Below are 20602 nucleotides of genomic sequence, written 5' to 3' on the forward strand. Positions count from 1 at the left end.
TTCTCCTGTTGTTAGTTGAGATTATAACATCTTATTGTTTATTTAGACATTTGCACATCTGAGATGGAAGAAGTGGTGGTACACAGGAAGGCTGAAGAGGAGGAGGAGGAGCTGAAGAAAGAAACTCTACAACTGAAGGACGTGGGAGATCCTAATCAAACAACAAAAGAGAATCTAGAAGGAATGGATCCCGTTGAGGGGACAGGGGAAGGTAGAGAACAAAAACAAAAGGAAGAAGAGGAGGAAGGTCAGCACAGCAACTCAAATTGTTCTCCTAAAGGTAGGTGGCAGCTTGCTAACATGAGAATTCAGTTAAATGCTCTAATAGTCTGAGCAACTTTGCTGTAATGCACTTCTGCAGATCATCTACATTTGTATTGACAAAATGTTTAGGATTCCTGTAGCTGGTGCCGTAAGTCAAATGCAGTGGAGAAGCAGAGATCATTGACCAACAGGGCCTATGATGAGGCCCCTAGTGCAATTTAAAAATATTGTGTTTTGAACAGGTGGCATGTAGTCAGCTCTGTGTGTTGACAGTATTAGATAACATTAGGTTAATTTTTTTTTCCTGATTTCTCTCTGCAGGAGTCCAGCAACATCATCCGTCTCCTCCTCATTCTGCTGCTGCCTCCCCTCCCCTCTCATCACAATCAGATCCTCCCTCTCTCCAGCCCCCCACTCCAGACTCTGCCTTACCCCATCACCATGTCTCTTCCTGTCCCTCATCACCACCTCTTTCCTCTGTGCTCTCCTCACCACAATCTCCTCATCCTCCCAGAGCTGGCTCTCTGGAGGTCTCTCCCCGCTCCTCTCCTCACACGACTGCCTTACCCCTTTCATGCTCTCCTCGCACCCCTCCAGAAAACCTCCCAGAGGAGAAGGTAGCCACTAGTCAAAGAGAAGTCAACAAGGAGCATGAGGATGATGACAGTCAATCACAGAGCAAATTTGAAGCTCTTGCTTCAGCAACAGAGCCCACCAAAGATAACAACCAATCACATGCTGAACCTTCAGAGAGGAGAGAAGAAGAGGAGAATCAGGATGAGGGAGCAACAGGTAGGGTGGGTGAGGAGGTGAAAGAAGCGAGGGATGAGGCTGAGCAGGAGGACCAGTCAGATATGGAGGACGAGCTGGGTAGCCCAGTTTTGGACTTGGATCCCGCTTTAGACATAGAGGTAATGGACCTGATGACGTCCTCGCACCTCTCCTCCCTCAGCCCGCCTCCCCTCTCCCGCCGGGGGAAGGGTCGTTCTCTGAGGCCTCCTCCCTGCTCCTCTGGGCCTTCAGATGACCTCTCCATTCGTTTGAGGCAGTCTCCGTTCTCCACTGAGGCTTCCCCAGAGACCTCCCCCACTAGAATTCCAATTACTCCACCTCCTCTCTCCCCACTGTCACCTCTTCTCCGGTGCTCCCCCCCTTCCAGGGAGTCCCCACCTCTCTCCAAGGTAACTCTTAACAAGAGACCACCGTCTCTTTGTTTTTTCCTACTTGTTTTCTCCTCCTCGTGACTGACCTTTGCTTATACATTTTTCCCTCCCAGCCACACGCACCTCTCACCACTGTGCTCCCTCTCACCCCTAAGATCGGAATGGGGAAGCCAGCTATTTCCAAAAGAAAGTTCTCCCCTGGCAGAGCCAGAGTCAAACAGGTAGGTAACCTTTGACCTCAGTTCCTTAGACAAACTTGTCCAGTAATCACTGAACTAATCTAGTGATTAGTTTCCCACATATGAGGAGTAGACAGAAAGGGATAAAAACAGTTCAGATGTTTCTGTGTAAGTTATTGAGCTGCGTTTGCTTTTGGCCTCTTCTGTGTTCAGATCCTTTTCATCTTTAGAGATAATCTGAGATCTAATTCTTAGTCAGATGCCTGCAACATTTTAAAACTGAATTCACATTCAGTAGACAAAAAGATTCGTTTTTGTACGTATTCATACCTAAACTGAAGATGTTCTCTTCAGTCAGCCAGAACCTTATTTTTCTTCAACTGGGCGGGGTTGGTTCTTTTTCTGTTCTCTTCTCTGTCGTCAAACCATAAAGCAGTAGCTGTTTGTTTGTCCTCAGTTCTCTCTCTCAGTGGATGATGGAAAACATCTCTTCTCTGCTTGTTTAGTTCACCTCAGTAAGGCAGGCAGTAAAGATCCAGGAAAGTGTAGAACAAACCAGGGTTCCTCATCATCCTTCCTTCGTCCTCCTCCATCTTTTGTTCTTTAACGCCTCAGCCGTTTGTTTTCTTTCAGCATGTTTGGTTCACGCACACACAAACACACTTATTTGAAGAACGGATCATACATAAAGATCACTGCATGAGCTGTTGGTTCTTCTGAGTGACTTTAAGTGATTTGAAAATATGTGTCCCAGTGGGGCTGTCGGTGACTCCGTGTCCTGACTGGTTGCATGTTCTTGTCATGGTAACATCGTCTCATTATGACATTCAGTTGGTTTTGCCTGATTTTTATCTTTCTGTTTCAGTTTGACTATTGTTTTTGTGGCTGTTGCATTTATTTTACTGCATTTTGTCCCCCCACCTCCTCCCTTTCTTCTTGTATACTTTCCCCCTCCTCTCCTTCATCTCCCTCTTCTTCTTTTCTTTGGCTCACCCTTCTTAATTTCATCCACCTTCCTCCTCCTCCTCCTTCCTAACTCAGGGTTCGTGGTGGAGTAATCGAAGGGCGGTGAGCCCCCCCTCGTCCTCCCAGGATTCCATGGGGGAGGGCGGGTGGGACAGTCCTAAACCACGTCCACTGGACTCCCCCCTCTGGAGCATGAGAGTGGTAAAGAAACGCACCCTAACTTTCTCTGTGAGCTGTAACTAACCACCAGCTTACTAACTGTCTACTTACACACACCCTTCTAAAACGTAACAGTGTGGGGAAAATAAAGTGCACTGAGTGAGTGCCTGTATCTGTGGTCAAGTGAACACCAACTTTACTAACTGTGCATCTACATGCATCCACCCCTTTTCTTCAACAGGAAAGAGATGAGGGCATATATTGGGTGAGAGAGACAAAGTCTCCAGTCTGACACAAATCAAAATGTTTACAGTTTATGGTTGGCATCTTGTCCCTGAGGTCACCAGGGTGCAACAGGCTATGTTTTTAGAACTCATTGTTCCCTGAATTACAGCAAAGGCATTATTGCGGATCAGTTTTTGGATCTTAAATAAACATGGGGGATTCATCATATCATTGGGACATTTAGGAATTGAAAAAAATTCAACCACTAAAATTAGAACTGTAGTAAGTAAGATGAGCGTGAGGCACTGTGGAACTAAAATGAGCACGGGAAAAAACTAAATTAGTGTGGGGCATTTGGTAACTCAAATGAGTAGGTGGGTACTGGGGGAGCTAAACTGACTGATAGGTGTCAACAGTTAAACATAAAACTCTGTGTTCCCTGTGTTACAGGTAATGAGAATAGGTAGGGTAGCCTCAAAAAATTGATTTGAGCATGGAGCATTTGGAAACTAAATGCGATCTACAAGTGTGGGCTGTTGTTGGGAAATAAAAAAAAAAAAAAAAACGTGGGCTGTTGTGGGGGAACCAAAAAGAGCATGGGCTGTTGTCTAAACTAACATTGTTTAACTAAAATTATCATATTGATGTTTGAAAAGTAAGGTTGGGAACTAAAAGTGCATAAAGTGTTTCATACACCAAGAGTTTGAACTTCTTACATGTCTGTCCGGGTCAGTGAGGGCTTCCTGCTGATGTCATTGCATTCTCAATGTTTTCATGCTAACAAAATGAGTGATGTACGTCTTGTCTTTAAAGTAGTGATGTGCTTATTCGATGATTCGTAATGATCTTCCTCTCGCTTTTCATCCCCTACCTTTTTTTTCTCCTCTTAATCAGGGACGTGGTTCAGGGTTTCCAGGAAGGAGGAGGTCCAGAGGAGGTGGTGTTGGAGGAGGAAGAGGAGGAGGAGGAAGAGGAAGGAGCAGACTGAAGACTCAGGACAGCCTGACTGTGTCACCTGGAGTAAGAACATGCACACACACCCCTACACTTAATTTGCCATGGTAATTTAGGTGGATGTAATATGGAACTGTTACATCAAGTTTATGTCCAACATTAGATAGTTGATTAATGTCTGATCTATAATTAATGTGAAGTTAATAATTACTCTGTCAGTGTGGGTACGTGGAGCCTTTCCAACCAAAGGAGGAGGAGGAGAACTCGATGCACAACACAGTGGTGATGTTCTCCACCTCTGACCACTACACCCTCAGACAGGTATGCTCTCACCTGGACTTTCAGTAACACTGAAAATAATAATAAAATAATAAAATATGTCAGTATGATATAGCAACAACACCACTTTAATATCTTTCTGTGTGAAATAAGATATTGGCTGACCTTATTTGTTTCTGTGTGTGCAGGACATGTGTGTGGTGTGTGGTAGTTTTGGTCAGGGTGCTGAAGGCCGACTGTTGGCCTGTTCCCAGTGTGGTCAGTGTTACCACCCCTATTGCGTCAATGTCAAGGTCAGTACAAACTCACTTTCATTAGCTGTTAGTCAATAGCGATCAAAACATGAATTCTGTTTTCTGAAACATGTTGTAGATCTTGTGAAAGCAGCAATTTGATTATCCTATTTGTAATCTGATTACCCTGGATTTTTATTTATCTGCTGTCATGGAACCTTACCACTGTACTTCTAACTTCATTACCATGTCAATAGTCTGATTACTTGTAATTGTTTTCTAAATGTAATCAGTTTACTGTTTCTCTAATTTTAATACAATAATCATTACTGGAACCTACAGTAGTCAGCGGCCCTCAGTTGAAGGTAGTCTGCTGGAGCACAGAATTTTAATTCCTTGTCTGATTGATTACTTTTTTTCTGATGATCTTGTCTGTAGTCTATGTGTTATTTTTTATGTATATTTGTAATCCAATTAGTTTTCCCATAGTTGGGTTACTTCTTCTACAATCTGAGTAAGATATTAATAATCTTCTTATTCCTGTCATTTATAGATTTTACTTGATTACTTACAATATGGTCCTTTAACATTACCATAATTTTCTTTCTCTTATCTCTTATCTCATTTACTTACTGGTTACTTACCATAGTTTAATATGATTGGTTCCTTATATATTAAAGTTGATTTTTCTTTAATCTTATTACCATTCCAGTTATCTGGTTACTGGGTAATCTCTCTTTTAATTTAGTCAATTTGTCATTTAAATACTCTGTCTGTGTTGTGTTCAGATGACACGGGTGGTCCTCACCAAAGGGTGGCGCTGTCTGGAGTGTACGGTGTGTGAGGCCTGTGGTGAGGCCAGTGACCCTGGGCGACTGTTACTATGTGATGACTGTGACATTAGCTACCACACCTACTGCCTGGACCCTCCCCTTCACACAGTACCCAAAGGAGCATGGAAGTGCAAGTGGTAAGTCCACCTGTTAGTCCACCTGATTGTCACTGTAAGTTGTCAGTTACCTAACAGTATGTTTTTCGCAGGTGTGTGTGGTGTGTGCAGTGTGGGTCTACCTCCCCTGGGCTGCACTGTGATTGGCAGAGTAACTACAGTCTCTGTGGACTGTGTGCCAGTCTGAGCCGCTGTCCTGTCTGTCAGAGACAGTACACACAGGATGACCTCATACTGCAGTGTCAGCAATGCGACAGGTAACACACATTTAGCTTTACGGTAGCCATGCTGACCTGTATCCACAGATTGTAAATAGTTGCCAATGAAGATAATTCCAAAATCAATAAATTTCATGTAGAAGTGTAGTCATGAGACATTTCAAATAAAACGACAAAGAAGAGTTGCGAGTTGAAGACTCCTACTCTATCAGACTGGATTCAGCTTCTATCATTCCAGCTTTACTGTTTAGACCTTGTTCATTTCTGTCACGTCTTTGTGTGTGTGCAGGTGGGTCCACGCCATATGTCAGGGTCTGAACACTGAGGATGAGGTGGAGCTTGCTGCTGATGAAGGCTTTGACTGTTCACTGTGCAAAACACACGGCCGTGGCTCATACGGTAAAGAACACAAGGTTTCACCAGCTGGTGATGGTGTTGTGTATCAGAGAAAACAGCCCCACCTGTTTCAGTAGAACACATGTATGGATTTCTATGTTCTGCTTTGTGCCTGTGTTCATCTGTTTGTTGGAAAGTAACTGTTATGCGTGTGTTTCAGGGAGGTCGGACAGTTTTGATTCTCCCTACATGGCTCAGATCATCTCCAGGATCAGAGAACCGGGTCAGTCTGTCTCTATGACACACAGTACATGTAAAACCTGTATGAATACCAGTCAATGTCATCACATGTATAGAGAAACACCGTTATTCACAGACACAGCAGTCTGTTGAATAAAATAAACTATTAGATTTTTCTATGTTTACTTTTGTGTTCACTGTAAAATAATTTTGAATGTCTTCAGTTGTCTGAATCTCAGTCTCTTTTTCTTTTAGTTATTGTATGTTTTTATTGTGTTTAGAATTTGTGTTCTTAAGCTGCAAAAAGTATTTTCTCCTGTAGGATTAAATAAGATCTTAATGAACAGTATTGATGATGATAATAATAATGGTATTCATAATAGGTAGTTACCTTTGTGTTTTTATTTATTTATTTTTTTTATCCAGATTGTATGTGATTTATTGTTCAACATTAACTAACATTGCTCTGATACTGTGTGTGTGCAGATACAAAGACGTACACGCAGGATGGAGTGTGTCTCACAGAGTCCGGTCTCTCTCACCTGCAGTCTCTGGTTGAACCTCTGACGTCACCGCGCAGGTACCGCAGGTAAATATGGCGCTCTCTTGTTCTGTGGTGATGGTCTGGTCTGGGGAGTTTGTCCAGGTGGGGGTTGGAAGCTGACTGTCTGTTTCCTGTCTGCAGGTGTAAACCCAAACTAAAACTGAGGATCATCAACCAGAACAGCGTTTCTGTCCTGCAGACACCACCTGACCCAGACCCTCCCACTGAGCAGGACCACAGCAGAGGTGAGTGCTTACATAAACACTCATCTTTCTTTCTACACTTGTAAGGACCCTCACTGAGCCCCTGTCATGTAACTGTTAAGAAGTTAATAGTAAAATGTGTGAATCTCTTTTGACCTTTTTCACCAGGTGACTTGGAGTGTGAGATGAAATCCGACTCCAGCCCAGAGCGAGTCCACGCCCCGGATGATGATGTCACCAAGGAATCTGACGTTACTGATGGCAACAAGAAAAGGAAGAGGAAGCCCTACAGACCAGGTGAGAGACCTGTTGCGTTTACCTTGTTACTGTTGCTGTCATCTCTACATGTCGTCTTAACCTCACCCTGTCTTTCTGGGTGTATCACAGGTATTGGTGGATTCATGGTGCGTCAACGCGGAGCAAAGGCCGGTCCAGGCAGAATAAAACTGTGCAGAAAAGATTTAACAGATGTGCTGCTGGGCCGAGATGAAGGTGAGACATCACTCAACGGTGCCTCTGAACTTACGCCCACCTTCTTTATCAGTTCGAGCTGATGTGTTCAGTGTACAGTGTTCTGTATGAGTGCACAGAACTTAATGTCACTATATGTTGTGTATCAGGCCTGTTGGATGCTGACATGGAGACGGCGCCCCCTGCTGATCAGGCAATGGAGAAGGTGAAGAAGAGGTACAGGAAAAAGAAGACGAAGCTGGAAGAAGCATTCCCTTCATATCTTCAGGTAACACATGCACACAAAGTTTGGACAATGAGCACATCCTTGTTCAGGTTGCGGACAGGTTCTGTTATCATCTCACAAAACCAGACTCTGTATAAATATTTACATGAATTCACATGTACAGTAGTCAGACAATTGATTCAGAAAATCTCGCTTGACTCATTCAGGAGGCGTTCTTTGGTCGGAATCTTCTGGACCAGAGCCGGCAGGTAGACAGGATGTCTGGACCGGAGACACCAGGTGTCAACCAACCAGTAACACCAACAGGTGACAAGAAAGGCCCCATCCCTGGAGTCCATGGCCCCGCCCCCTCAGCACTGCCGATTGGCATCATAGCAACTAACTCCAGCAAGAAGGCGGGAACACTGCGTGAGTTATTTATTATTTAACATACTGAATTTTTATCATATTGTCAGCAGATCTTCATCTTTCATTCGTGTTTGATGCACACTGTGAACCGTGTGTGTGTGTGTGTGTGTGTTATTGTGATGTGTGCGTTACCATCCAGCCATGTCGGAGGACGCTCTAGTGGATCTGTCTGATGTTCTCAACACTGACCCTCACATACTGGCTACAGGACACACAGGTACAAATACAGTGGTTATCATTACTCATCATCCCATCATCACCTCAGCTGTTTTTCCCATGGTTTTTGGTGTGTTCATAATCTTGCTCTGTGCCCTTCATGGAATGCATTTACAACTTGTAAGTGTAAAATAAGATATAATAGTCTTTTGCAGTGTCTTGAATGCAACATTCAGACACAGTGAGTCGTTGCCAGACATTTTGAATCTCACAATGACATCTTCAGCTTTGCTGCTTCGTTCTCTTGGTACAGGAAAGGTTTATAATACACGGAAGCTCATTTTATCCCTGAAAAAGACTTAACATCAACGCTACAGAGACACCAGAGTCAGCAGTAAATGATTATAGAGCTACTAAGAATCTGCTTGGGATGGTGACCATAGGCCCTGACTGAAAGCTAATGTCAGGAGTTGACTGCAAAGTCTAATTTCTGATTGGTCAGTTCAGTCTGTAATGGCATGCATTTGTTTTCAGGTCAGTTCCACGTGGAGCGCTCCCCCTCTCCGTTTGGTAAGATCCCACAGGATGACCACCTACTTCTGCTCTTCACCTTGTATTTCTTCCTTCTCCTGCAGACCTGTGGAGTTTCATTTGAACTTCTGAAATGTACCAGTTTCCCAGAAAACCCACACTGAATATTCTATAATTTTGTTAATCTATAAAGTTTAGAGCAGCTTCCAGTTTTGGGAGCTTGAGCTGTTCTTAAATCTGGCTCAAATAGTTAATGAGAGTTGCCATCAGTGTAAATTGTAAATTACAGTTTTATTTTAAAAGAGGCAGCAGATATACAGAGTAACAGAGGACCTAAACCAAAGCCATGTAGAACCACACCACCACAATAAAATGGAAATTAGTTCCAATAGATTATTGAGCTGCAAGGACCACTTGATTTAGGCAATTAGTTGGTCAACTCGAAATTATCCGCAGCTATTTGATAATTGAGCAAGGATTTTTTTTATATTTTTAGAAACTGTTTAATGTTTGCTTTGGACATTTAATGTTTTTTCTTTGTCATATCACAGGAAAATCAAATCTCTTGAGTGTTAATACTACTGGTTGACAGAATAACCCATGAACACTGGGGAGAATTCTAATAGGTGTTTTCCACTATTCAGTCATTTTATAGACAAAATGAGTAGATTTGTAATTGAATTAGTTGCAACGTCACCGTTTTTTTAAATATTAACATTGATTAATTCATCCTTGCTAAGGTGCTTTAATTTAGATCAGCTCTGTTAAACTATAGCTGATTTTTATCATGAACTAACTGGCTTCTCTGATTTCTGCAGCGTCTTCTTCTTCTCCAGATAACACAAACTTCTTCTTGTCCTGTAGCATTCTTTTGAACTTCTGTCCCAGTGCTTTTAGTTGAGTCATTATGTAACGTCTGTCTCTCTACCTGTCTGTTTCTCAGCCGGTCTAGACATCAGCTCCGTGGCTGACGACCCCTCTTTGACCTCTGACCCAGCAGGAAGTGGTGGACGCGGCCAGAGGGGGGTACAGGAGGAACCTCTGGATGCCATCCTAAGTCCTGAGCTTGACAAGATGGTCACTGATGGTAGGTTGAAAGGAACTGGCAAATCTAAATGCAAAATACAATACAAATATTTATTGATTTGTGATGTGGTGTTCTGTTTCAGGTGCCATCCTCAGCAAACTCTACAAGATCCCAGGTAAGACTGAACACACCCACCTGCTGAAATCAGAAAATGAGCAGTAACTAAGTTGTTGTAGTTGCTGTAGCAGTCTCAACAGTTCTATAAGAAGCATGTCTGTGTGTGTGCAGAGCTGGAGGGGAAGGACGTGGAGGAAGTGTTCACAGCTGTTCTCAGTCCAGACAGCAGCAATAACCAGCAACCAGCGCAAGGCCAACACGTACACACTGCTGCGGGGAACAAAATGCACGCACAGCACACAGGTATACAAAGACGCACACAGGTATACAAAGACACACACAGGTATACAAAGACACACACAGAAGCAATTTTTTTTTCCAGTATAAATGATTGAATCAGTCAAATATGAGGATAGGTGGAGTGATAAGGGCACGTGATGCTAATTAAAAAAACAAGGTGAGGCTGATTTGGTTGCAACCAAATAGAGGAGAGAAGCTTCATGTCTGAGCAGTCACACAGAGCATGATCTCAGGGCTGCACCTACAGTTGTGAATGTATAGTCAAACCTCAGATTTAACAACCTTTAACCCAAGCTAGACAAGTAGCTTTTTGAAGCTAGCTATTGAAATTGTCATTTTTAGATGGATCTTGATGTCAATGACAAATGTCTGTGACAAGTCTTCAAATATATCCTGTCTGATCTTCATGAGAAAACAGAAGCAGAACAACAAATAAATGAAAGATCAGATCAGATTGATTATTCAAACTGTGTGTCTCCAAGCAGCTGGTGTGTTTCCTCATCTTCCAGTGATGAATGGTCTGATGGGAGCTAGTCCTCACTTTCCTCACACTCCCATGATGCCCAGCGGTGGCCAGGGTCCAGCTGGCTTCAGATTGCCAACTCCTGAGGGCCCCTCTCCAGTCCATGGCCCGACCACTCAGGCACCAGCAGGAGAGGGCGAGCAGGATGTGATGTCAACGGCCCAGAGGGGCATGTTGAAGTGGGAAAAAGAAGAAACTCTGGGAGAGCTGGCCACAGTGGCTCCAGTTCTCTACTGTAACACCAACTTCCCCCAGCTCAAGGAACAGTACCCAGGTACAGAAATACACAGACAAACCCAGTGTGTGAAACAGTGAGTTTGTCTTCTAGCATTTGAAGTCCAGAATATTTTTCTACACAGCTCAACCTACTGCAGCTGTAAGTCAGGGTCACATTTATCTACAGCTGTTGTTTTGTAGTGTAACAGTAATACATTTTTTGTTCTATTACATGACAGGTAACAACAAGTAGTTACTGTTTTTTAAATGCACTAAAGTTACGACTAAGTTTGCAAATTATGCAAATGTTCATAAACCTTTCACTGATAGTTCTTCTAACACCAGAATTAATGACCATTAGCCTGAAGAATCTTCCACTGAAAGTGGTAATGTGATATGCCTTTATGTGTCTCAGACTGGCCCACAAGAGCAAAGCAGATCACCAAACTGTGGAGGAAAGCCAGCTCTCAGGACCGAGCGCCCTACGTGGTGAGTATCAGCTGCAGCTTGTGCTGATGTAAACTGACTATAGACTGCGTCTATGTCTGAACCCTATGATGTTTCTGTCCCCTGCAGCAAAAAGCCAGAGATAATCGTGCGGCTCAACGCATCAACAAGGTGCAGCTCAACGAGCCGCTTAAACGACACCCACCCACCTCGCAGCAGCAGCAGCAGCAGCAGCAGCAGCAGCAGCAGCAGCAGCAGCAGCAGCAGCAGCAGCAGCAGCAGCAGCAGCATCAGCAGCATCAGCAGCATCAGCACCCAGCACCACTGCCACCAGTAGGACCATATGACCCTGTTTCTTCGGAGACAGAGATGGCATTCAGGGACCCACTGAGGCCCAAAGAGTCAGAGCAGGAACAGGAGTGGAAGCTCAGACAGGTGAGCTGAGTGTCGGTGTGTTTGTCTTTAACACATCATCCTCCCATTGAGTAGAATGAGAGAGAGAGAGAGAAACCAACAGCAGACTTCTGCCACAAACACAGGAATGAAACTAAGTCATTATATTAATTATGTACACCTCGGGTTTTTCTGCTACAGACACAAAGAAAACTGTAACAGACAGGTTTCATTCCCTTTTTATCCATCTATATATGTATATTTAAAAAAATTTTTTTACCAGAGGTACTGTCACAGACCAAGCCTAAAACACGTTCAGCTCTTAATGAATTGACAACATTGAGAGGGAATTACTGAATTTACAAACTAAATGTCAAATACGGTTTTATTGAATTGACTAAAAAAATGTATATACATTGTATTTGGTGTTTGGAGTTGGTAATGTGACAGTTTGTTTCACCTGCAGCAGGTGGATCAGCTGACAAGACCTGAAAGCTGGTTCTAAAGCTGGAAATGTGGCCCTGTAATTAATGTGTTGGGCAATTTTGGTTTCCCGCTCTCAGTAGTATCCATGATAATCATCAGGCTGCATGTCAGAAGTGGAGGAGTGGATGATGGGGCGGGGGGGTGTTGTAGGGTTTTATGCAGAGCTGTTATGATGAAGATGTGCATGTGTGCTGAGCCTCACTCACTCCAACTAATGTGATGTACTTGTCATTGAAAAGGGAGAGGTTAATGACAGATGGGAAGCCGGTAAGAAGAGGCAGGAAAATCTCCCCCAAAGCAAAGCCCTAAAATCACCAACAGATAAAGATTGTCCCTACCAGGCATCTGTAGCAGGAGGTGGCAAAGAGGCTCTGGTAAGATCTCAAGGCAAACCTGTTCGAGGCAGACTCCCTGGATCCATGAGCCTCTGAAATCCTCTTCCTGTCCCTGGGCTGGTGCTGTGCTGGTTCACACACCCTGCAGCTTTCATTCTGAACAGCAGGAGGTCAACAGCTGGTCAGCACCACAACTAAATAACAACCAACCTGTAAAAATGTTTATTCAGTTCAGCTGCATGTCACTATATTTATTAATAGATAAGGATTGATTTGACCCCGATCTGCTTCAGATAACACTGATTTAACTGTGGGATTACACAGTTTAAACCTCTTAAACTTAAATGTAATGTTATTTCTTCTTATTTACGTCCAACTTCAGCTGAGCAGCCACTGACTGCTGCAGCATTATGACCATTTAACATCAGACCTTTGGTTTTGGTTAAAAAAAAAAAATAGTCTGAACTCTTTTCTTTTAAATGGTGAATGGCCGCTATGTTATATCACAATAAAACCATCACTGACCTCCAGGACTGAGGCCCTAAAAACTTAAAGCTTGGACTAAGACTCAGACTGAGCTGACACAGACTCAAACCAAAGAGGATTTCAGACACATGAACCAGGTTCGGTCTTGGTCACCATCTCTGGGCCAAAATAGAGTTAACATATGAAAATGCAGAGGAAGGAGTTTGTGAACAGCAAAGGCAGATTTGATCTCACTGCCTTAGATTAACACTAATCAGTTCTCAGTGTCTTCAATTTGAGAAAAGTTGTCCCAGAGTTGGTGTCCATGCCTTCAGTCTGTCTCAGAACTGACTGATTTTATTCTCACTCTGAACGTTGGTCTGCTGCCGTCCTTCAGCACTACCTCACACTGATCTTTCAGGTAAAAATTATGGGATTTTCATGTTGTTCGTGTCCTGTTTATTGTCCTGCCACTTCGCTCTGACTGGCTAACACACTGCAAAGTTTATAATATGGATGCTGTTTTTAGACATGTCAAATCTGCCCTGATCTAAAGTTTATCTTGTGCTGATTAGGAGAGTTCAAATATTCTTCTTAGTCCACAGTTAATGACAAAAAAACACACAGTATAAGCAGAAGACATCACTGAAGCTCTGAGGTCATGTGACAGGATTTGTCCTGATCTGAGAGCAGGGCCAGACTTGGATGTATTTTCACCTCAGTGTGAGGTCTGTCTAATGAAAGATGACAGAGGCTTCACCTTCAGTGTGAGCAGGTGTAATTAACCAGGTGAGAGACAGACAGACAGAGCACTTAGCAGGGGGACTAAACAGACCCTCCCCCTCAATCCCTGCAGAACCAGAACCACAGAAGGACTAAAGCATTTCTATCTAATGATGAAGTGTTTCAGTTGACTGGTTTCTGCCGTCCCCCTGCACGCTGTGAACTCCTCCACATGTACCCACTGAGAGAGACAGAGAGGGACAGCGAGCATCATCATTTTTAACTCCACCTGCAGACACCATTAAACACACTAACGTGTGCCACTCTGTTTCTTTGCTTTTTGTCCACCTCTCTCTGCGTCCATTTCTCTCTCTCCCAGCAAATGCGTCAGAAGAGTAAACAGCTGGCTAAAATGGAGGCCACTCAGAAGCTGGAGCAGGTGAAGAAAGAGCAGCTGCAGCAGCAGAGGCAACAGCAAATCTTGGCTGGCCATCGCATCTCCGGACCTCTGTCTCCTGAGACTGGCAGCCGCAGCCGCAGCCCCATGACCCCCACCCAACAGCCTGGGGGCAGCACTTCCCCCCTCCATCCTCCAGCATCCAGGGAGGGTCAGTCCAGGCAACACCTCTTTCTGCAGGGGAATTCAGGACAGGCTGATGATGTCTTCCTCAGACCACAAGCTCCTCCCCCATCTGGCTTCTCCTTACTCCCTCACTCCCCTCACTCCTCCTCCCCTCTTCACCAGCCCCCAACATCCCCCCAGATGTTCTCGCCACCCTCCTCCCGTCCTTCCTCACCCTGGGATCCTTACAGTAAGGTAGTGGGGACCCCTCGCCCCACCTCCTCGCAATCCAGTGGTCCCCCAGGACCCCAGCAGCAACGTCGCAACTCTCTCAGCGCTTCCCCTGCCCATGACGCCTTTGGCTCCCCCGCACCATCCCCCGACTCCAAAACCTCTGATGTCTCCAGGGTTCTTGGACCCCAGCCAGGTAACTCCCAGTTTTTTTCCTTCTGCTGTCTTCTTCTCCTGGTTTTGTCCTTTTACTTATGACTCCCTTTTATTTCTCTCAGGGCTTCAGCAGAACAGAGCAGGTATGATGAGCCCCCCATCTGGCTCAGCCCCTGACCATTCAGCCAGACAAGTTGGTGTCCGAGCACCTGAGACCTACCAGAGAACTCCCCATAACTCCAGTAACCTCCGTGCACCTGTTGAGCTGGTTCAGGGTGGTGTGTTTAAAGCGCCCATGCCCCCCCAGCACCAGTCTCAGCAGGAGATGTTTGGCAGCACAGGAGGAGGTGGAAGAAGGGACTCATCCAGACCCACAGATCTAGGTTTTGCCTTTCCCCAGTCGCAGGACTTCCCCTCCAGTCCGCTGTCAGGTCTGGGCTCCCCCCACCGCAGCCCCTATACCCAGACACCTGGCACCCCCAGACCTGACTACAGCCAGCAGATCACAGACCCGTTCACCCAGCAGTCACCATTGTCCTCCAGACCCTCTCCTGACCCCTATGCCAATCCTCAGACACCTGGGACACCACGACCACACTCTGACCCAACGTACCTCCCCACACCACCTGCACTGCGACTGGACCAGTATAACCAGCAGTCCACCAACCGTCGACCATCCCCCTCCCATCCAACTCTCGACCCATATGCCTCCAACCCAGGGACTCCCCGCCCATCTGTCACTGACCGCTTCCCTCGATCACCAGGAAGTCAGCGGAGCACCGACCCCTATGCCCAGCCTGTCGGAACACCACGTCCCACACAGGACCTCTACGCCCAGCCTGTCGGAACACCACGTCCCACACAGGACCCCTACGCCCAGCCTGTCGGAACACCACGTCCCACACAAGACCCCTACGCCCAGCCTGTCGGAACACCACGTCCCACACAGGACCCCTACGCCCAGCCTGTCGGAACACCACGTCCCACACAAGACCCCTACGCCCAGCCTGTCGGAACACCACGTCCCACACAGGACCCCTACGCCCAACAGCCATCGACACCACGACCTCAGAAGGCCCCCGAGACCTTCAGCCAGGAGAGCTTCACTCCTCAGTCTGCAGCATCTAGGTTGTCCCCTCTGGCTTCAGGACTGTCTGCAGAGATGACGACCTTTACTGTGACACACCACCAGGTAAGAGAAGACATGTTGTTTACCGGTCTGTGCTGCAGTTTTTGCATATGTTATGATGACGACATTAACATATTAACTGACATAAACTGAGTGTAGTAATGGTCATACAGTAACAGTAAATAGTAGTTTGTTTTTTTCCCTGCCCTTTTATTAATTTTCGCCCTCTTCAGTTACAGCAGTCTCCAGGACGACAACAACAGGATTCATTTCCCAGAACTCCCAGCAACCAGACCCCAAAGCACCCTGGGATTTTAGAAGATGGTGGTTTTTCTAGTTTGGCTGGTCACACTCCAGGCCATGATCCTTTTGAGCAGGGTCACATGACAGCAGGACACTCACAGACGGACAAGACAGCAACCAATGAAATGGCAGCGCTGGCTGCAGCTTCCTTGGACGGACCAATGAGCATACTGCCTCAGATCGGAGACTCTGAGGAGAAACTCAAACAGGTAGGACAGGTGTTCTCCTCAACGGAACAGTTTCCCCTGTTGTAGTCTCTGAATTAGATAGCTCTCCAGGTTGCTTCTGTGTACTAAGTTCTACTGTGTTCTTTGCCTGGTCCTATTTTGTGCAGCGTCAGCGGCTTCGACAGCTCCTCTTGAGGCAGCAGCAGCAGAAGAGCGCATTACGGCAGGAAAAAGGTCTCCATGACCCTGCTACTGGATCCACAGTACCCTCTGTTGCGCCAACTGGTCCCCCTCCTGGCTCAGGAACACCACGTCACTGGTCCCAGGAGGACTCCTCTACCTCCACCGCTCCTCCGACAGATCCGTTTGGTCGTCCCCCGCCCCCCTATCCTGGCATAGTGAAGCCTGCTGGGCCGACAGTGGCTCCAGCCCCGAGGTTCCCTGGAGGTTTCCCAGTGGAGCAGCAGAGGGGCTTTGCCCCAAGTGATGTTCCCTTCCCCAGGCAGAACCTCCCTAGAGAGCTGGGAGTCAGAGGCCTCGCCCCGAGGTGAGGGATCAACAAAAACCTAATCTTAACCATAACCTGGTGATGTGGTCTCTTAATCTCATACATAACACTCTCTACTCGTTTCTCCAGGTTCAGTGCTCCTCCAGGTACTCCAGGAGGTCTCCAGGACTCCTTCCTGCGCCCTCCCCAGGGTTCAGTGCCTGGATCTGGGCTTGGTGCTGAGGAGGGAGTCCCTATCCAGATGAGGAGGCCTGGGGAGTTCACCAGTATCCGACCGCTCACTGCTCCTAACACTCACCCACACATGATGCCAGGTTAGGGCAGAAACACTGAAAATTGTTTTGTTTGTTGTAATATTTGACAGCAGTAAAAGTGTCTCAGGTCTTCTGTCTTGCTAAAAACTACTATCTCCCCCCTAAGGTGTTCCCCAGCCATTCCTCCCTCGCAGCCTCCCCATCCAGCAGCACAGCATCATGGGGCAGCCGTACATCGAGCTCCGACACCGTGCTCCTGACATTCGCATGAGAATGCCCTTTCCTCTACCCAACACCCTAGATACAGAGGCCCCGCTACTGCACCCCAGAGACCCCCAACCATGTCCAATTAGGCCTAGTCAGGGGGCCAGACTGGTGGAGAACCCTGTGGGACAGCAGATAGGGATGGCAGGTGGTGTAGAGCAGCTGAACCAGCAGCACTTGGGCCACACTGTGGCTCTGACTCAGAGCAGCGAGGCAACGCTTCCTGGGCCTGATGGGATAGAGGAGCACCTGGAGGGTGAGGACTCGGCTGTAAAGGATCTGGAGGATGTGGAGGTGAAAGATCTGGTGGACCTCAATCTGAACCTGGACCCTGAAGACGGTACGACACAGAGGAGAAGACTCATTTTTAGACTCACCATGTTGTTTATGTTTTGTAGCAGTACTCTCATTACAAATTTTATATTTGGAAAAAGCGTCTGCCAAATGACTAAACATTTTCAGTTGCAAGATAAAATAATCATCAGGGGCATTTTATGGCATTTCAGCATTTGTCAGGTTCAGAGACGTGCCATTTTCACACATGCACTCAGGTTCAGACATTGCGTGGACTTGTGCATTCACACATATTGCTCACAGCAGGAGAGTCCTGCTGTCTGTCCAAGTGACCCCAGGTGTAAAGAGAAAGTATTTAGAGTGAACAAGGGGGTGTTTCCTATGAGTCAGTCCACTCAGCACAACATCAGAAGGTTTAGGAGTTAAAAACAGCTTTCTGTTGTAGGATTACACCTGTTTACTTCAGGAAACTGGAGTGTTTGTGCGAGTGGGAACATATGTTACCTGGACTATCTCCTATTGTGCTGCATGTGTGAACACAACTCTGCACAATGTCCAGACCTGATCCCCCGGCACTAGTTCAGAGTGTATATGTGAAAACAGCTGAAGTTTCAAACGCAGAGATTAATAATTTTTACACCTTGGAAATATCAAATTAAATTTACAGGGTACCTGAAGTTTGTCATACAACTGTATCCATGTCTGAATCAAGCTGGATATCTTTTAGGCAAAGAAGACCTGGATCTGGGTGCTTCTGACCTCCACCTTGACGACTTCCTGCTATCAGGGAAGTTCGATCTGATTGCCTATGCTGACCCTGATTTCAACCTGGAGGACAGTGAGGACCTGGACCTAGGGGAACCCGTTGAGGAGAAAGAGGCGGGAGAGAAGAGGGATGGAGTTGGTAGTTCTAAAAAGACAGACAGTCAGACCCAACTGTTAGGCCAGGTTAAACAGGAAGTGAAGGACGATGACAAGATTGAACCTGGACTTCCAGGAGTCGAGGCGTCAGGCTCCAGCCAGCTCGACTCCTGTGCCCTCCTCGCCAAGGTGGGATCATCTCTGTTATCTAAATTATTCATGGTGATCAATAACAAAATCAACTCATCAGTGGTTTGATAATTTGATTTCGAAAATGTAATGAAAGTTGCTCTGTCCCAGCAGGAGAAGGTGGAGGATACTGGTTGTGGTACAGGGGCTTTGCAGGCCCAGGAACAGGCTCTGTCATCGGGTCTAGCTAACAGGGTTTACCCCCCAATGGCTACAGGTAAACAAATCCACAGAGAACACGGGTTTCTGACCTCCTTTAACAAAGTCTGATTCTATTTAGTTTCTCCTTGATTATTTTTAATGGATGATTGTCTCCTCTGTCCTTGTTTCTGTCTTATCTCCATCTTATCTCCTTCTATCTCCAGGTTCACAGTCCATCTTCCCGCTGCAGAGACCCTTTGGTCCCTCGCCCTCCCCCTCGGCTCTCACCACTGCTCACCCTCAGGGTCCCCCCGTGTCTCCTCACCCACTGTCCCTCCAATCCCCACAGTCTCGTATGCTCCTCAACCCCCAGATCCTGCCTCAGCACACGGAAACCTCAAGTCAAACCCAGAATCAGGGGCAAAACCAGAACAAATCCAGACCACTGCTTCTTGAGGAACAGCCGCTTCTCCTGCAGGACCTCCTGGACCAGGAGCGGCAGGAACAGCAACAGCAGAAGCAGATGCAGGCCCTGATCAGAGAGAGGTCCACCTCAGATTCTGTGTTTCCCAACATGGGTAAGACTTAGATCTAGACAGACCCAAACTCCAACACAATTACACCCAGTACAGACATGATGTTTGATTCTAATGAGGGCTGTTTTCTGTTTTCTGCAGACTTTGACTCCATCACTGACCCCATCATGAAGGCAAAGATGGTGGCTCTGAAAGGCATCAACAAAGTGATGACCCAGAGCAACATGGGGCTGAACCCCATGGTCATCAACAGGTACGACCCCTGTGACATTTAGTTGGAAGACAGACCTGGAAAAATTGTGAACCTGTACTTCATGGTGTGATGATGTGACACTGACAGACTTGGTTCTTTCTGTGTGTGCTCAGGCTTCAGCAGGCTCCAGGAGCTCCTGGAGCACCAGGGGGTACAGTTACGCCAGTCACCCCGGGTCCAGAGAGGGTACCGCAGCCTCCAAACCTTGTTAGCCAGGTTTGTGTTACAGTGAAAATTATAAACTGTATTATTTCAGCATTAATCTCCTACTCCTTTTGATCAAAATATTTGTAAATGTATGTATTTTCAGTGGTAAAAAATTTAATAGTCAAAATAATGTAAACATTTCAGCTCTCAGAAAACTCCAGTTCAGACAAACTATATTTCGGAGCATCAGAGCGAGTGGTTCTGTTATTTATAAAACTCAGTGGGAAAACAGCAGTTTACTGTTTCCTGCTAAAATGTCAAACATTAGTCAAGTCAGTTGATGTTTTAACAAACACAGACACTATACCGTGTCTGTGTTTGTATCTGCTGACTGTTGACTGTCCTCTCTTCCTTTCAGGAAGGGAAGTTGAACCCACAGCTTGTGCGACCCAACCCCCCAAGCTTCGGGCCGGGCTTTGTCAGTAAGTGTCAGAAATGTAAATGATTGGTTAAAAGAGCTGTGAAGGTTGAGCCTCTGTTTGTCTGTTTCCACAGAACAAAACAGAGATGTTACCATGATTTGGCACATACAGATCTGCATAATTTCATTAATTGATTTACCAAGTCTGGGCAAAAAAAGCAATCTTGATAATTATTGTCATAAAAATTCCCTGTAACAATAAACTCTTTGTCAACTCTTTGTCAAGACCTCAGTGACTGGATTTTGTATCTGACATGTCAGCTAAAACAAGGTAAACACATGCAGCTTCCAGGAAGGCAAAAACAAGCAAACAGAATTAGAGACGTCCATACAAGACGAGCAAATCATGGTGAAGAGAAGTCAAGTCACAAAACTACTGAAGTTACAGCT

The 20602-nt window shown here is 45.9% G+C and overlaps 1 protein-coding gene across 10 annotated transcripts in view; it reads left to right on the plus strand.

The window, feature by feature from the left end:
- The window catches only part of kmt2ca (lysine (K)-specific methyltransferase 2Ca), a 49827-nt gene that overhangs the window by 17238 nt on the left and 11987 nt on the right, over positions 1–20602 (plus strand). For 2 of the 10 annotated variants that reach the window (XM_026362168.1, XM_026362171.1), the window contains exons 14-51: positions 47–280; positions 586–1445; positions 1541–1648; positions 2648–2773; positions 3851–3976; positions 4130–4231; positions 4378–4482; positions 5211–5392; positions 5464–5628; positions 5879–5988; positions 6146–6208; positions 6652–6754; positions 6851–6954; positions 7081–7209; positions 7300–7404; positions 7533–7651; positions 7816–8017; positions 8157–8234; positions 8708–8743; positions 9648–9791; positions 9874–9906; positions 10020–10151; positions 10631–10945; positions 11303–11376; positions 11464–11769; positions 12453–12587; positions 14116–14725; positions 14808–15877; positions 16048–16326; positions 16452–16831; positions 16922–17106; positions 17213–17650; positions 18332–18654; positions 18766–18871; positions 19020–19373; positions 19473–19584; positions 19698–19800; positions 20150–20213. In XM_026362168.1, coding sequence (XP_026217953.1) covers positions 47–280; positions 586–1445; positions 1541–1648; positions 2648–2773; positions 3851–3976; positions 4130–4231; positions 4378–4482; positions 5211–5392; positions 5464–5628; positions 5879–5988; positions 6146–6208; positions 6652–6754; positions 6851–6954; positions 7081–7209; positions 7300–7404; positions 7533–7651; positions 7816–8017; positions 8157–8234; positions 8708–8743; positions 9648–9791; positions 9874–9906; positions 10020–10151; positions 10631–10945; positions 11303–11376; positions 11464–11769; positions 12453–12587; positions 14116–14725; positions 14808–15877; positions 16048–16326; positions 16452–16831; positions 16922–17106; positions 17213–17650; positions 18332–18654; positions 18766–18871; positions 19020–19373; positions 19473–19584; positions 19698–19800; positions 20150–20213 — 8220 coding nt within the window. The remainder of the gene's footprint in view (positions 1–46; positions 281–585; positions 1446–1540; positions 1649–2647; positions 2774–3850; positions 3977–4129; positions 4232–4377; positions 4483–5210; positions 5393–5463; positions 5629–5878; positions 5989–6145; positions 6209–6651; positions 6755–6850; positions 6955–7080; positions 7210–7299; positions 7405–7532; positions 7652–7815; positions 8018–8156; positions 8235–8707; positions 8744–9647; positions 9792–9873; positions 9907–10019; positions 10152–10630; positions 10946–11302; positions 11377–11463; positions 11770–12452; positions 12588–14115; positions 14726–14807; positions 15878–16047; positions 16327–16451; positions 16832–16921; positions 17107–17212; positions 17651–18331; positions 18655–18765; positions 18872–19019; positions 19374–19472; positions 19585–19697; positions 19801–20149; positions 20214–20602) is intronic. The other 8 variants (XM_026362176.1, XM_026362169.1, XM_026362172.1 and 5 more) reach the window with 8 other exon arrangements.

The sequence above is a fragment of the Anabas testudineus genome, chromosome 2 (assembly GCF_900324465.2).
Source record: "Anabas testudineus chromosome 2, fAnaTes1.2, whole genome shotgun sequence".
Lineage (NCBI taxonomy): Eukaryota > Metazoa > Chordata > Actinopteri > Anabantiformes > Anabantidae > Anabas > Anabas testudineus.